General features: G+C 46.6%; 1 protein-coding gene and 1 long non-coding RNA gene across 2 annotated transcripts; both read right to left on the reverse strand.

Annotated features, from left to right (window-relative positions):
• Nucleotides 1-1,117: 1,117 nt before the first annotated feature.
• Nucleotides 1,118-9,159, reverse strand: LOC142905393 (uncharacterized). Its single transcript, XM_076051948.1, has 8 exons — nt 9,096-9,159; nt 8,379-8,532; nt 7,411-7,541; nt 6,463-6,652; nt 5,231-5,373; nt 4,469-4,673; nt 3,417-3,550; nt 1,118-2,655 (listed from the first exon to the last, which is right to left on the reverse strand). Exons 2-8 carry the CDS (start codon nt 8,510-8,512, stop codon nt 2,204-2,206), a joined length of 1,389 nt encoding a protein of 462 aa, XP_075908063.1. The 5' UTR covers nt 8,513-8,532; nt 9,096-9,159; the 3' UTR covers nt 1,118-2,203.
• Nucleotides 9,160-9,167: 8 nt separating this feature from the next.
• On the reverse strand, nt 9,168-15,107 carry LOC142905394 (uncharacterized). The gene is made up of 4 exons (XR_012929545.1): nt 14,475-15,107; nt 12,233-12,406; nt 9,942-10,083; nt 9,168-9,199 (listed from the first exon to the last, which is right to left on the reverse strand). It is a non-coding gene; the product is annotated as an uncharacterized LOC142905394 (long non-coding RNA).
• Nucleotides 15,108-15,835: the final 728 nt, after the last annotated feature.

A 15,835-nucleotide genomic window follows, 5' to 3' on the forward strand; every position in this document is an offset into this window, starting at 1 on the left:
CAGAATCTGGCTGTTCTCTGCCCCGTCTCACGGACGTGCGAGTAACAGTGAGGTGACGGCTCCTCGATCCCTCCCTCCTGTTCATCTCCAGTCAAAAAATAAATGGCCCCGTGCTTCCCCAAAGCGTCCCTTTTTATGCTCCTTTCAAAGCCCTCGCACCGCCCATCCGCGGTGCATCACGGGTCGGGCTGTTAATCCGCGGTGCATCATGGGTAGGGCCGTTAGTCCGCGGTGCATCATGGGTAGGGCCGTTAATCCGCGGTGCATCATGGGTAGAGACGATAACCCGCGGTGCACCATGGGTAGAGACGCTTAACCCGCGCTGCCCCGCTCCCCACCTGTCTGCTGGTCCGCGTATGTCCTGGGCATCTCCTCACTGCGGTTCTCAGTGAGTTCGACGTGGTCATTCAATTTTAAGTTAAGCCACGGCGCCGCAGTGCCATTTGGCCTGGGGGGGGGGGCTGCCAATTCCCTGACCCTGAGAAACCGTGGAGCACCCCCATGAGGGGGCCTCTCGGGTAAAAACTCAGGAGAGGTGCCCCCCCCCTCCCCATGAGGCCCTACTTGAGTGTGTGTGTGTGTTTAGGGGGGGGGAGGGTGGCGGGGGAAGTGCTGTGACGGGAGCCGGGTGGCTTCTCGGTCGCAGCAGCACAGCAACGGCCCCGGTTTCGACGGAGCGGCTTCGCTGTTGTGGCACCACACATCCCCACTGTAGATGGCGCTCCCCCACCACTCACCCACCCCCCACCAACCACGAATCACCCCCCCACCACCTGCCCACCACCCATGATGCATCCAGGACCCCTTGAGCTGTTTGGGGCCATACACTTTTTAGTTACTGAACCCTCATCACAATCCTGCGCTGTGAACACATATAAAATAAATGTTTCTTAACAATGTTTTCCTTATGATCTGTCCTGACAATTCTGTCAATAAACACGTTTTCAGAAACGCGATGTAATAAACGGACCAATGGAACACTTTGTGGCACTGTTGACCAGAAATGTTGGCCCAATAAACTCCGCGACAAAGCGTTCATAACAGAATTAGTGCATTTTACAAGTTTGATGCGAATACGTTACATTTTAAGTAAAATAAACAAGGCGTAGGCCTGGTACACGTGTAGCGTGGTTACACCCACTTTTAATAGTTTTACAGATGCAGGTACTCGTACAGGCAACAACTATGTTTGCGAAGATAACATTAATCATGAAACATGTCTCACAGCATGAAAAACAAAACCGTAAAATGGTGTTTAGCAGTTCCAGCTGTGGTGACGACATGTCAACTACCTCGTCTGCTATGCAAAAAGGTCGTGGGTTTGATCCCAACCCTGATCTGTCGCTGCACACGAAGCTTTGGGTCTTCTCTGCCACAGTCATTCCATCCCTTCTCTATGCTTGTGAAACGTGGACCCCTCTAATAGAACATCTGCGCTGATTAGAAAGATTCAGGATGGCCTGCCTATGATCCATCATGGGCTTAACCAGGCTTCTTTTTGCTGGATAAAGGGGGATTAACGGTCATGGTACGGGTTAGAGAAGAGATGGACCGATGTAGTACAGGAAGTTTTGGAGCTGAGTGGACTTGTCAAGATCGGCCTCTGGAGGAGGCTCGTGAAGGACGCCACTGGGCAGTTGGATGCAGTCGCCTTCCAACAACAAGAGAGGGAAAAGGAGCGACGCTCACGACGAGCGGAGAGCCAGGCGGCTAAAACACAGAAAGATGGCACAGCAGGGGGCACAGGTGGTGCATCTGCCAGTCATCTCAGTCAACCCATTGTACCTGAGTCTATACCATGACCCACTGTCAGTGAGCCTTCGACACTTCACGTGGACTCAAAATGCACCTGGCATACCACAGGCAGCGTGGTGACATCACCGTCACTTAGTGGCGAATGGCGGGTATTTGTACGCGCGTGCCCCGTGTATCTCTTTATGTGTGCGTGTGCATGCCTGCCCCGTGTGTACAATTGTGTTGACTGATTGCACCCCTTCCGACAATAAAGCCAGCATCAGGACTCACAGGTAAGTCAGAATCAGAATATTTATTTACATTCGCAACAAACAGTACCTCAATAAAAAAAGGACATTATAATCTTAACTCTTGATACATTATGAAAAATATTTACAAATCACATCGACAAATGTGGCTGTATCCACATCCATTTCAGATGCGAACAGGTCTCTGTAAAAAATTATATTCAACAGCAGAAGAATGTCCTAAGTCGCTTCCAGAGGCCTCTCTTCTTGTGGATCTTGGCGGCGATCGGCTCCTGTGCCCGCTCCTGCGCCGGCTCCTGCGCCGGCTCCTGCGCCCGCTCCTGTGTCCGCTCCTGCGACGGCTCCTGCGCCGGCTCCTGCGATGGCTCCTGTGTCCGCTCCTGCGACGGCTCCTGCGCCGGCTCCTGCGCCCGCTCCTGTGCCCGCTCCTGCGCCCGCTCCTGCGCCCGCTTCTGCGCCCGCTCCTGCGCCCGCTCCTGTGCCCGCTCCTGTCTCAAAGAGCTGCGCTGAATATGCTCCTGCTGCTGCTGATATTGCCACTGTGCATATTCTTTGAGATCCTGTTGCTCGAGGACTGCACAGCTGCTCTTGTACAGTAGGTGGCTTTGGAGAGTCCACCTGCTGGTTGGTGCGTACAGCTTCACAGCGGGCACTGTGGTAGACAGAGCAGAGAGGGAAGAAACCGACAGGGGTCAATATTGGAAACACAAGCGCCGAGCGTTGATTGCATCGATGTTCAAAACAGCTTTTGGTAAACGTTGGAATTTTCTTTGGTAAGGTTACCTAATTCCTACACAACCCTGCTCAATGGATCCACCATGAAGCACTTTGATTGAGTGATTGATGCTGCGGCGCTCATTGATTCATGCAAGCCATCCTGTCATTCATTGGCTTCCTCATCACTAATGCATAGTTATTACCACGGCCATAGTTGTCATAAATGTTACATCTGGATACATCTGCTAATGTCAAGGACTCAATTTACTTGGTTGACCGTTTCCTGAGCTCGACCATACACACTCATCATATTAGAGGACAAACTACCTTCATCCTTCTTTGCACACTCTGTTGCACTATCTTATGATCTTGTGCTTAAGTGTTGTAAGATAAGTAATAAGAAATATACAGCCCTTTGTCAATCCATTACTTATTGAAAAATACCTCCCCCATGCCACGAAAGTCATGGGAAGGGTTATACTCTTCGTCACTGTGCTTTTCACTGCAGGTGGGTGCACAACGCAACCCAGGATCTGTCCTAAATATTACTCACCACTAATGTTAGCTGTGGCTCAATTCACAGTGCAGCACAGAAACAACTTTGCAACTGTTTCCATCATATTGTTTCAAACGATTAATTAATTCAGTCTGGCTGCCCCCTCCCCCCCCGAGTTGGCAATGCCGACTGCTACTTACTCTCTATCAGCGAGTCGTGAAACTCCCTGGGATGTGGGCACGTGCATGCTCTGATGGCGGGGTCATTATCACGAGCAGCGGCGGTGACATTGGTGGTGGCGGCGCTCACAGCAGTCGTGGTGGCATCTTCCTTGCTGTGAACACAAGAAACAACAAGCGGCAAGAATGTCGAAAGGCTGAACTCTGCAATAGAATGCAGAATAAGGGGCAAGTAGCTAGTCGTAATCAACTATTAGTTTATCATAGTTGATTATAGTGGAATAAATAATGTTTACCATAAATTATGTTTACCATGTGAGAAAGGCTATCGCAATTCTAACAACAAAGAAGCATAGCTACAACCACTCAATAACCTCCACTCTCCACAACAACCATGCCACAACCGTACACAACTGTTATTCATATGTAGCTGGAGGTCTTCCCAAGCTGTAATCATGACGCAAGTGGACCTCTGTTCCTCAAAACACTTTGCAGCAGCCCTTTAACCATTGTTTATCCCTACGTTGTGTTCATCACTCATTACTTCACCTACACTGCGGCCTGACTCTCCAGGGTATCTGGCAATGTCATGGCTCACCAACCACCCCCTTTTGATCAAGGGTTTAAGGTGTTATTGTGCCCATCATGTCAGATCTTCACCAATTTCTCTCTCCTCTGAGAAAACCCAGACCATTATCACTCGCTCGAAGGGCTAGGGATGAAAACTCAATAGGAGGGTTGGTCTCATTCTGGCATGACGTCTCAAATTCGCCTCTGTGTCTGCTGAGGTGAGCACAGCCTTGCTTTCAAAAGATACGTCAATCCCAGCTCACTCTCAGCACCATTATGTCCCTGTCACTGCTGCTGGAACGGCTGTCCGAGTTCTCCCAGCTCACGGCATCCCACGGTGGATCAATGGCCAACTCGTCCGTTTGGACAGCGGCGTCGACCTGCCCCTTGATTGGGCCGTGCTAGCATCCCGCTCCGCTAGCTGTGTGTCTGCTGATTGTGCGTTTGTTCAGCTGCAGTGGCAAAGCATCTGCAGATTTTTCACTGTGCTTGCTTTTACTCACTCCGAGAGGACTTCCTTCTTCCGGGACTGCACCGTGACCGCCTCCTTTTCCATCTTCTGTCCCTGAGTTGACCCCACCATGGACTCTGGAATGTCAATTTCCACAGTCCGCTCGTAGCCAACGCGCATGAATTCAAGCTGAATTGTTTTTTTCTGCTGTAGCTGATGCGGCTGCTGCTGCTCCTGCAAGTCTTTCCCAGGGGACACTGTGGGAGACAGAGCAGAGAGAGATTAAACGGACAGTGGTCAGTATTGGAAACACAAGCACAGAGCGATGATTGCATCGATGTTCAAAATACCTTTTGGCAAACGTTAAAATTTTCTTTGGTAAGGTCACCTAATTCCTGCCCCCAACCCTTCTCAAAAGATCCACGACGAAGCACTTTGATTGATTGATGCTGTGACGATCATTGATTCATGCCAGCCATCCTGTTGTTCATTGGCTTCCTCATCAATAATGGATAGTTATTACCACGGCCATAGTCATGAATGTAATATCTTGATACCTCTGCTAATGTCAAGGACTCAATTTACTAGGTTGACCGTTTTCTGAGCTCTACCATACACACACACTATATTAGAGGACAAACTACGTATCTTCCTCCTTCTTTCCACACTCTGCTTGACTATCTTTTGATCTTGTGTTTAAGTGTTGTAAGATCATAAATAATAACAAATATATATAAAATTGTTTCAGACGATTAATTAATTCATTCTGGCTGCACCCTTTTCCCCTCAGTTGGCAATGCCATCTGCTTCTTACTCTTTATCAGCGAGTCGTGGAACTTCCTGGGCTGTTGGCACGTGCATGCTCTGATGGCGGGGTCATTATCCCGAGCAGCGGCGGTGACATTGGTGGTGGTGGTGGTGGCGGTGCTCACGGCAGTTGTGGTGGCATCTTCCTTGCTGTGAACACAAGAAACAACAAGCGGCAAGAATGTCAAAAGGCTGAACTCTGCATTAGAATGCAGAATAAGGGGCAAGTAGCTAGTCGTAATCAACTATTAGTTTATCATAGTTGATTATAGTGGATTAAATTATATTCACCATAAATAATGTTTACCATGTGAGAAAGGCTATCGCAATTCTTACAACAAAGAAGCATAGCCACAACCACTCAATAACCTCCACTATCCACAACAACCATGCCACAACCGTACACAACTGTTATTCATACGTAGCTGAATGTCTTCCCAAGCAGTAATCACGATGCAAGTGGACTGCTATTCCTCAAAACACTTTGCAGCAGCCCTTTAACGATTGCTTATCCCTGCGTTGTGTTCATCACTCGTTACTTAACCTGCACTGCGGCCTGACTCCAGGGTTTCTGGCAATGTCATGGCTCACCAACCACCCCCGTTTGATTAAGGGTTTAAGGCGTTATTGTGCCCATCATGCCAGATCTTCACCAATTTCTCTCTCCTCTGAGAAAACCCAGACCATTATCACTCGCTAGACAGGCTAGGGATGAAAACTCAATGAGAGGGTTGGTCTGATTCCGGGACGACATCTCGAATTCGCCTCTGTGTCTGCTGAGGTGAGCACAGCCTAGCTTTCAAAAGAGATACGTCAATCCCAGCTCACTCTCAGCACCATTCATGTCCCTGTCACTGCTGCTGGAACGGCTGTCTGAGTTGTCCCAGCTCACGGCATCCCACGGTGGATCACCGGCCAGCTCGTCTGTTTGGACAGCGGCGTCGAACTGCCCCTTGATTGTGCCGTGCTAGCATCCCGATACGTCAATCCCAGCTCACTCTCAGCACCATTCATGTCCCTGTCACTGCTGCTGGAACGGCTGTTTGAGTTGTCCCAGCTCACGGCATCCCACGGTGGATCACCGGCCAGCTCGTCCGTTTGGACAGCGGCGTCGAACTGCCCCTTGATTGTGCCGTGCTAGCATCCCGCTCCGCTAGCCGTGTATCTGCTGATTGTGCGTTTGTGCAGCTGCAGTGGCAAAGAATCTGCAGATTGTTCACTGTGCTTGCTTTTACTCACTCTGAGAGGACTTCCTTCTTTTTCACCTCCTGTCCCTTGCAGGTGCCCTGAGTCGACCCCACCCTGGACTCTGGTATGACAATTTCTACAGTCCGCTCGTAACCAACGCGCATGAATTCAAGCTGAATTGTTTTTTTCTGCTGTAGCTGATGCGGCTGCTGCTGCTCCTGCAAGTCTTTCCCAGGGGACACTGTGGGAGACAGAGCAGAGAGAGATTAAACGGACAGTGGTCAGTATTGGAAACAAGCACAGAGCGATGATTGCATCGATGTTCAAAATACCTTTTGGCAAACGTTTAAATTTTCTTTGGTAAGGTCACCTAATTCCTGCCCCCAACCCTGCTCAATGGATCCACGACGAAGCACTTTGATTGATTGATGTTGCGGCGCTCATTGATTTATGCCAGCAATCCTGTCGTTCATTGGCTTCCTCACAATAATGGATAGTTATTACCACGGCCATAGTTATCATAAATTTAATATCTTGATCCATCTGCTAATGTCAAGGACTCAATTTACTAGGTTGACCGTTTCCTGAGCTCTACCATGCACACACATTATATTAGAGGACAAACTATCTTCCTCCTTCTTTCCACACTCTGTTTGACTATCTTATGATCTTGTGTTTAAGTCTGTTGTAAGATCATAAATAATAAGAAATATATAGCCCTTTGTCAATCCATTACCAACACCTCCCCCATGCCACGAAAGTCATCGGAAGTATTTTACCATTCGTCACTGTGCTCGTCACTGCAGGTGGGTGCAAAATACAACCTGGAATCTGTTCTAAATATAACTCACCACTCATGTTAGCCGCAGCTCATAATTCGCAGTGCAGCCAGAAACAACTTTGAAACTGTTTCAGTCAAATCATTGTTTCAAACGTTTAATCAATTAATTCTGGCTGCCCCATCCTTCCCCGAGTTGGCAATGCCGTTTTGCTACTTACTCTTCATCAGCGAGTTATGGGACTCCCTGGCCTGTGGGGATGTGCTTGCTCTGGTGGTGAGGCCATTATCCGGAGCAGCAGCAGTGACATTGGTGGTGGTGCTCACGGCTGTCATGGTAGCATGTTCCTTGCTGTGAACACAAGAAACAATAAGCGGCAAGAATGTCAAAAGGCTGAACTCCACAATAGAATACAGAATAAGGGCAAAGTAGCTAGTTGTAATCAACTATCAGTTTATCATAGTTGAATAGAGTGTAATAAATTATGTTCACTATAAATTACGTTTACTATGTGAGAAAGGCTATCGCAATTCTTACAGTAAAGAACCATAGCTAGCCACAACCACTCAATAACCTACACTATCCACAACAACCATGACACAACCGTACACAACTGCTATTCATATGGAGCTGGAGGTTTTCCCAAGTTATAATCACTATGCAAGCTAACCTATTCCTCAAAACACTTTGTAGCAGCCCTTTGACGATTTTTTATCCCTACGTTGTGTTCATCACTCGTTACTTCACCTACAATGCGGCCCGACTCTCCAGGGTTTCTGGCAATGTCATGGCTCACCAACCACCCCCTTTTGATCAAGGGTTTAAGGTGTTATTGTGCCCATCATGTCAGATCTTCACCAATTTCTCTCTCCTCTGAGAAAACCAACCATTATCGCTCGCTAGATGGGCTAGGGATGAAAACTCAATGGGAGGGTTGGTCTGATTCCGGCATGACGTCTCGAATTTTCCTCTGTGTCTGCTGGAACGGCTGTCCGAGTTGTCCCAGCTCATGGCATCCCACAGTGGATCAACGGCCAGCTCGTCCGTTTGGACAGCGGCGTCGACCTGCCCCTTGATTGTGCCGTGCTAGAATCCCTCTCCGCTAGCCGTGTGTCTGCTGATTGTGCGTTTGTGCAGCTGCAGTGGCAACGCATCTGCAGACTGTTTACTGTGCTTGCTTTTACTCACTTTTTCTGCTTTTGCTGATGTGGCTGCTGCTCCTCCTGTAAGTCTTTTTTAAACTGTTCCTTTTTATTATGGTCTGCACAGGTGTTCCCGTGAAGTACCACTTTGCTGTGAGCAGACGGTCCAGTGGTCTGCATGGACAGTTTCCGTGGGGACACTGTGGGGGAAAGAGTGGAGAGATATTAAACGGACAGTGGTCAGTATTGGAAACACAAGCACAGAGCAATGATTGCATCGATGTTCAAAATACCTTTTGGTAAAAGTTGGAATTTTCTTTGGGAAGGTCACCTAATTCCTGCCCCCAACCCTGCTCAATGGATCCACCACGAAGCACTTTGATTGATTGATGTTGCGGCGCTCATTTATTCATGCCAGCAATCCTCTGTCATTCATTCGTTTCCTCATTATTAATGTATAGGTACTACCACGGCCATAGTTCTCATAAATTTCACATCTTGATACTTGTGCTCATATCAAGGACTCAATTCACAAGGTTGACCGTTACCTGAGCTCTACCATCCACACTCATCATATTACAAGACAAACTATGTATCTTCCTCCTTCTTTCCGCACTATGATTGACTATATTTTGATATTGTGTTTAAGTGAGGTAAGATAATAAATAATAATAAGAAATATATTAAATTGTTTCCAACGTTTAATGAATACATTTTGGCTACCCCCTCTTCCCCCGAGTGGGCAATGCTGTCTGCTACTTACCCTTCCCCAGCGGGTAGTGGGACGCCCTGCACCGCGAGCACGTTGTTGCCCTGGTCGCATGGCCAGCATCCAGAGCAGCAACAGCAGCAGTGGTATTGGTGGTGCTGTGAACACACGACAAAAAAAAGTGGCAAGAATGTCAAAAGGCTGAACTTTGCAATAGAATGGAGAAAACGGGCAAGTAGCTAGTCACAATCAACTAGCCAAGCAGCCACGAGGACTTGTCTACCCAATGAACCTAACCAATTTCCTAAATCGACAGGAGGTATGAGACCTCCCAATACCCTACCTTTAATCCAAACCACACATTTGGCACTTGGCTATGCCCGCTTTTCAGGAAATGCCCACCTTTCAGTTTTGGTGCTCATGGTGCAAGGGAGGATTATCTTGCGTGAACAATCAACAGAAAAGGATTTTATATCTATGCCAAAAAATATTTAAAAACCTCCGCTAGTGCTACGATAATTTCAAATTCAAATATACTAAACAGGTGAGCATGGGAATGAAATGCATAAGTTAGTGATTATATGCAAAAAGAAAAAAAACACATTCTAAGGGTAAGGCGAAAACACCACTGACATCATCTGAAATCACAAGCCAATTGTGGATGGTGAAATCCAATGCTACTGCAGTTAATGTGCAATTCAATACTGAGGCTGCTTGGTGCATAACATGTCTGCACAGCGTGGTGACACAGTTAACAGGTGAGTAAGTTTTCCCGCAATGCTCATTTGTTAAAATTTGGGAGTGGGTTTCCTTTTTCTTGGTATATGTGTCCTTGTTATTTCAAGAAAATACAAATATAACGGACACAGGGTCCTGTCTGTTGGCATGCATCGTACGTACCATTGCCCCAGCAGTGGGATGAAGTTCCTGTACACAGTGACGCGTATAGCAGTACCAGTCTTTATCGCGTTCACCATGGATGAGATGTGTAAGAGTCTGAAGCCAAGCAATTTTGCCTTCCCCACCTTGAACAGCACATCTCCTGTGGAGTGAAACAGACACAACGTTCATCTGCTAATTAGCTCATGTTTGTGCATGTGCTTGTATGTACGTCTTTGTATGGACATGTGTGTGCGAGGGGCTGCACTTGTTCTACCAAGCACCACGGTGGAAACACTGAAATAAGCTCATGCTGGAGGCCCCAGAGGACAAGTGTTTATGACGCCTACTGGCCAAACTCCATTTGGCAGAGATGGAATTAACCCCACCCCCCCCCCCCCCCCCCATCTTGGGGTTCCTCCAGGAACAGGTTATTGCTGCGATTGGCCACGTGGAATGTTCAAATTATCATTGCAGAGGTGAGGCTGCAACTCCTTTGGCAGGATATGGACGGGTACCACCTGGACCTCTGTGGAATACACGAGGTCCAGTATATCGGTTCTGGCTCCAGTTATCATGAGTGAACTGTTTTCCACTCGGGGCAGTAAACTGCCAAACCACAAGGAGTGGCACTTTCTTTGAACAAAATAATGAAGGTGGTGGGGGAGTGTGGCGGTGAGGTATGGGAAGCTCTTAAGTTCCAGGCTGTCGTGGGTAATTGCTGTTCACTCAGAGGAGTTGGAGGCACTGCTGCTATACCTGGAGTGTGCCACTAAGAGGTGACGTCTTACCATCAGCCTCACCGAAACTAAGCATCTGCCTGGGTATTTTGTGCCATCAAACAATTCACCCCATCAACTCCCCACTGGTGATGGAGTAGTTGTGGAGAGAGTGGAGAGTTTTCCATACCTGGGAAGTATGCTTATGACTAGCTCTGGTTTGACAGGTGAGGTCTCACTCCGAATCAGTTAGGCGGCATTATCTTTTCATTGCCTGCATACTGTTGTGTGGAAGTGCCCTGGTCTATCGCTCTACACAAAGCTTGACGGCTAGTCATGCCCTCCCTTATCTATGCTTGTGAAACATGGATCCCTCTAATGGAACATCTATGCCAGGTAGAAAATTCAGGCTGGCCTGCCTATGATCCATCCTGCGTTTAACCAAGCTGTATTGTGTGAGGAGCTTACAAATTCTATCAGTGAGCTCCTCTGGAAGGTAAGGCTGCGTTAGCTGGGTCATGTAGCTGACATGTCCAGCCACTGTATGCCTAAGCATCTTCTGTTTGGCCAGATAGAGGGGGCTAAACGGGCACAACACGGGCTGGAAAATAGATGGGCTGATGTGGAGCTGAGTGGATTCGCCAAAGACTGGTACCAGCGGTGTCAAGATCGTCCTCTTTGGAGGAAGCTCATGAAGGACGCTACCCAGGCAGTTGGAGGCAGTCGCCCTCCAACAACAACGGAGGGCAGAGGAGCGACGCTCACAATGACTAGCGGAGTGCCAGGCAGCTAAAATGCGGTAAGTTGGCACAGGAGGGAGGTCAGCTGGTGCATCTGCCAGGTATCTCAGTCAAACCATGGCACCTGGTTGTGTCAGGTGACCTCCAGTCAGCGAACCTTCGACACTTTACATGGCCTCAAAGTGCATCTGGCCTGGCACAGGCGCCGTGGTGATGTCACTGCCACTTAGTGGTGAATACCGGGTGATGTTGTGTGGACACAACAACGACCTTGAAATATATATAGCCTCACACAAGTGTGGGGTTGAATGGAAATTGCTACGTGTTTGGAGAAGTGGTGCAGGGATTTACGCACTGCACCATAAATCCAGTGACATCAACTGTAATGAATGATATCTAAATGGTGTCCTGGGCCTTTCCGAGATCAATTCCATCTTAAATGAGCACCTGGTGCATTGTATAAACATCAGCATTGGGAATACAAATGTGGCTGGGTGAGGTGCTCACCACGCCAATGTACAACTCTTCATAGGTGCCCACTATTAGAACTTGCCCCATCAGTCTCTGTGCTCGAATTTCATCAGAATAATTTTAACACCAAATTTCACGTGATGTTACCAAACATGTCATCATTGTTGACCGAGCTGAGACCAAACCTGTTTTAGTCACAGGCAGCTGAAACCCAGATCTGAATTCAGGATCTCAAAGGCTCTCAGTTCAGTGTTCTGACCTCTGAACCACTTGGCCACGTCTGATGTACTGTTGTTTTAAAAAAACATCAAAAACATAATGGGCATCCCTACACCTCATATCGCAGTACTTGCTTGGCCCGTGCATGTGTGCAGTGTCTTACCTGGCTGCAGTATTCCGTTTCGTTGAGCATAACTTCCAGGAGTAAGTGAAACCAGTTGTATATATTCTCCGCGCTGTACGAAATGCAGCCCCCAGCCGATATATTGCTCCATAATTACATATGTCTTAACAATGTGCACATTCTTTGGTTCCAGTTCCGTGCTAAGCGGGAATCCTGCAGCCATAGAGAAGGGAAGGATAGGGTTAGTTAGAAAAAAGTGGTGAGTAGCATAAATACAGCAGGTTTTTTTGCGACATAGTTTTTAGGTGGTTATTTTTCAAAATAACATCTCTGAGAATGAGAAATGTTGGGCCAAACTGAGTTCCTGCTAAAATGAGAATTGGGGCAGTGATCATCTCCCGTTTACAGCCCTGAGCCAAAGGAGGCTATTACACATTCTTATGACGAGATGGTTTATATTTTCTCCATTAATAAAAACAATAGAAGCCCTCTTAACGACGGTAATTGGTTCTATGAAACCGGTTGTTAAGTGATTTGGTCGTGAAGCGAGTATAGGAAATAAAGTACACCAAGAATTCAAAAGATATGTTTCCACTTCAAAGGCAGCCAACACCAAATGTAAACAATTCCCAATGCTCATGAATAGACATCACTGATTGGCCGAGGCCTGGTCAGATCACTTTGAAGCTTGCCGATTGGCCGAAATGAGCAGTCGCGTGCTCGTCATACGCCCATCGTTGACATAGGAATGGTCGGTAAGCGAACACATTGGGCTCTATGGAGGCCCTACACTACTATACACTCCACTTCTATACACTACACTATACAATACACAATGGGCTCTATGGAGGTCCGTCGTTAGTTGTCAACCGGGGTGGTCGTTAAGTGGGGTTCTACTGTATGTGTATGTTTCTCCAATTAAATTATATTTTCCTAATTTCACTGTGAATAATTCTGGGAAAAGTGTCAGCTTGTCTGATTTCCCTCCGAATATGCATATTGATATTTCTGAGTAGAATGCCTTTTCATAGTCTAAAAACGTCAGGTTCATGGGTAATTGAAATTAATTGGTATTTTCCAGAATGTGATTACTGATATGCATAGGGTCGGGCACCCATATGCAACTAATTACAACAATTTGGTGGGCTTTGGCAGGACCTGTCACCATAAGAAATTACGGAAGGTCGAAAATATTAGTGGTGTAGCAGCCAAGGAATGGAAGGAATCCAAGAGTACATCGTATTATGTAACCCTATTATCCGTGAATTTTGCGGATAAGAGTCACGTGAAACATACATCATATTATCCAGATACACAAACATGGACACACGCGAAAATACGTAAAGACACAAAAACAGACAGAACATACCCACTGAAACATGCATAATAAACACACGACATGGATACACGGAGACATATAGAGACAAACAGAAACATGGAGACATTCAGAGACACACACAAGCACACCAATACAGAGATCGAGAGACACAGACACCGAGATGCAGGTACTGGACTTAGAGACACACATAGAGATAAGTAGAGAAAGGTAAAGTACAAAGACAGAGATGTAGAGAGACACATATAGACGGAAGCACTGAGACACACGAGAGATATATGGTTGAGCAACATTGAGTGTGTGCAGACACTCTGTTATGTTGTAGGTAACGCAACATTATCAGTGGTTTTCATGGCCAGACACTTGTGCACACACAAACACACGCGCGCCGGTATGTGTGTAGGCCCTGAGAAACCCCTTAATAAACCCCTCGACACGCAACAGGCTCCCGTTTTGTCAACCAGGAATAACGTGGACTAGCAGCGTGCGTGATTACGATATTGCGTGTCGTCACCGTGAAGTGAGATCACGTGCGAGGGGCGGGGCTTAATTATGTGACGTCACATACCCGCAGGCCACGCCCATTATCTAGGATTATCTCCGGATTATTCTATACATTTTTGTGGAATGGAACCTTATTATCCGTGAATTTTGAGGAAAAGAGGAGTCATGTGAAAAAAAAACATTATCCGCGAATAAACATCGACACACAAACATGGAGACACAAATCATCCACATACATAAAGACACAAAAATAAGCATAACACACCCAGAGACATGCATACACACACAAAGACACGGATACACAGATAAATACAGACATGGAGACACTCAGAGACAAACACATGCACACAAATACACTGAGATAGAGAGACACAGACGTCGAAATGCATGTACTGTACTTAGAGAAACACATGAAGATGAGGATAGAAAGTTAGAGAGTACTTAGGTAGGCCCGGAGAAGCCTCATTATTAATCCTTGCTTCATGTTTAAAACTCTTGATCCGCCCTCGACAAGCAACAGGCTTCCGTTTTGTCAACCAGCAATAACGTGGACGAGCAGCGCGCGCGTGATGATTGCTTGCCGTCACCGTTGAGCTTGATCACGTGTGGGGGGCGGGTGCTAAATTTATGACGTCTCACATCCGCAGGCCACGCCCACTCCACGCTGGCCCCGCCCCCTACATCCTGCCCGCTCACTGCTCTATTAAGTTTTGATTTAAAGCTTTCGCGACTGCAGGAATTAATATTCTTGGTTCTTTCGGTAAAGTCACGTAGAAGGGAAACAATAAAATAAAAAAAATATTTTTATTATTTCACAATAAAACAAAAATATATTTGTATTATTTCATTGTTTTCCGTCTACGTGACTTTACCGAAAGAACCAAGAATATGCTCCATTAAGCTTTGGTTTAACACGTAGGCTTTCGCGGCCAATATCTGTAATATAGGTTTTTTGGGTTAGACCTTGTAAATATGAATGTGGCGTTAAAGTCGCAACTATGTGCATGCATAATGTACGCTGATTACCATATGAATAACCCAACCGGCAACTGATAGCCATTATAATTCATGTTTTCATCTCCCCCTCCTTTGCACATCACAAGATATCACATCTATCCGTCTATTTAAATAACAAAATAGAATTTCTCCACAGATCTGGCTGTCGCCTGACGAAGCTAGTTGTAATGACTGGCGAAACGTCGTACTCGGATTGTAAATGTTCTGTATTTGCTCTCCAACACACCGGTGTGCTGTACCAGTAACGAATTGGCCACATTCTGTTTACGTTGCAACCCTTACTAATTTGCTGTGTCGGGTGGTTGCGGGTTTAATATTTACGCGATCTAACCCAAAAAAACCTCTTAAGCCTTGTCTTCACAATCGCTGAACGCGGGTCCACAATGCAAAGCAGTTGGCAACAAAACGGTACGATCTAACTTGCAATATACTGTATGTGTAAATGTCACGGTTGTTAAAATGAGCACGGTTGTAAGAGCTTTGCCTGTCAGTCACAATTTAAAACATTTCGCTCTCTTCATAGATGTTCTAAATGAGTCAAACTTAGGAAGACGATATCCGTTGAATTGTTTAGTGCTGCAAGATTAACGTCCCAAGCGGCTGTTCGGTGTGCAGAATAATGGTGTGATGTATAGATGTCTTTAAAATAGTTTTTTGTTGTTTTGCAAATACACGCTTTCGTTCGCTTTAGATAGTTTCTGATACTTTACATAAAGGGGAGTGTCTGGACTGAAAAGAGGCCACTGACTTCGGCTAAACGGGACATTTCACGAGTGGATCACAAT

This window comes from Petromyzon marinus, chromosome 53, assembly GCF_048934315.1.
Source record: "Petromyzon marinus isolate PM22_M1 ecotype Great Lakes invasive population chromosome 53, UKy_Petmar_22M1.pri1.0, whole genome shotgun sequence".
Taxonomy (NCBI): domain Eukaryota; kingdom Metazoa; phylum Chordata; class Hyperoartia; order Petromyzontiformes; family Petromyzontidae; genus Petromyzon; species Petromyzon marinus.

Bases quoted from the DNA above. Each gene is read 5' to 3' on its own strand.
- LOC142905393 (XM_076051948.1), bottom strand. From the start codon at position 8,512: ATGCAGACCACTGGACCGTCTGCTCACAGCAAAGTGGTACTTCACGGG. The intron at 6,653-7,410 runs GTAAGTAGCAAA...TGTCTCCCACAG, and splicing joins CCATAACTCGCTGATGAAGA to TGTCCCCTGGGAAAGACTTG. The intron at 5,374-6,462 runs GTGAGTAAAAGC...TTGTGTTCACAG, and splicing joins AAGAAGGAAGTCCTCTCAGA to CAAGGAAGATGCCACCACAA.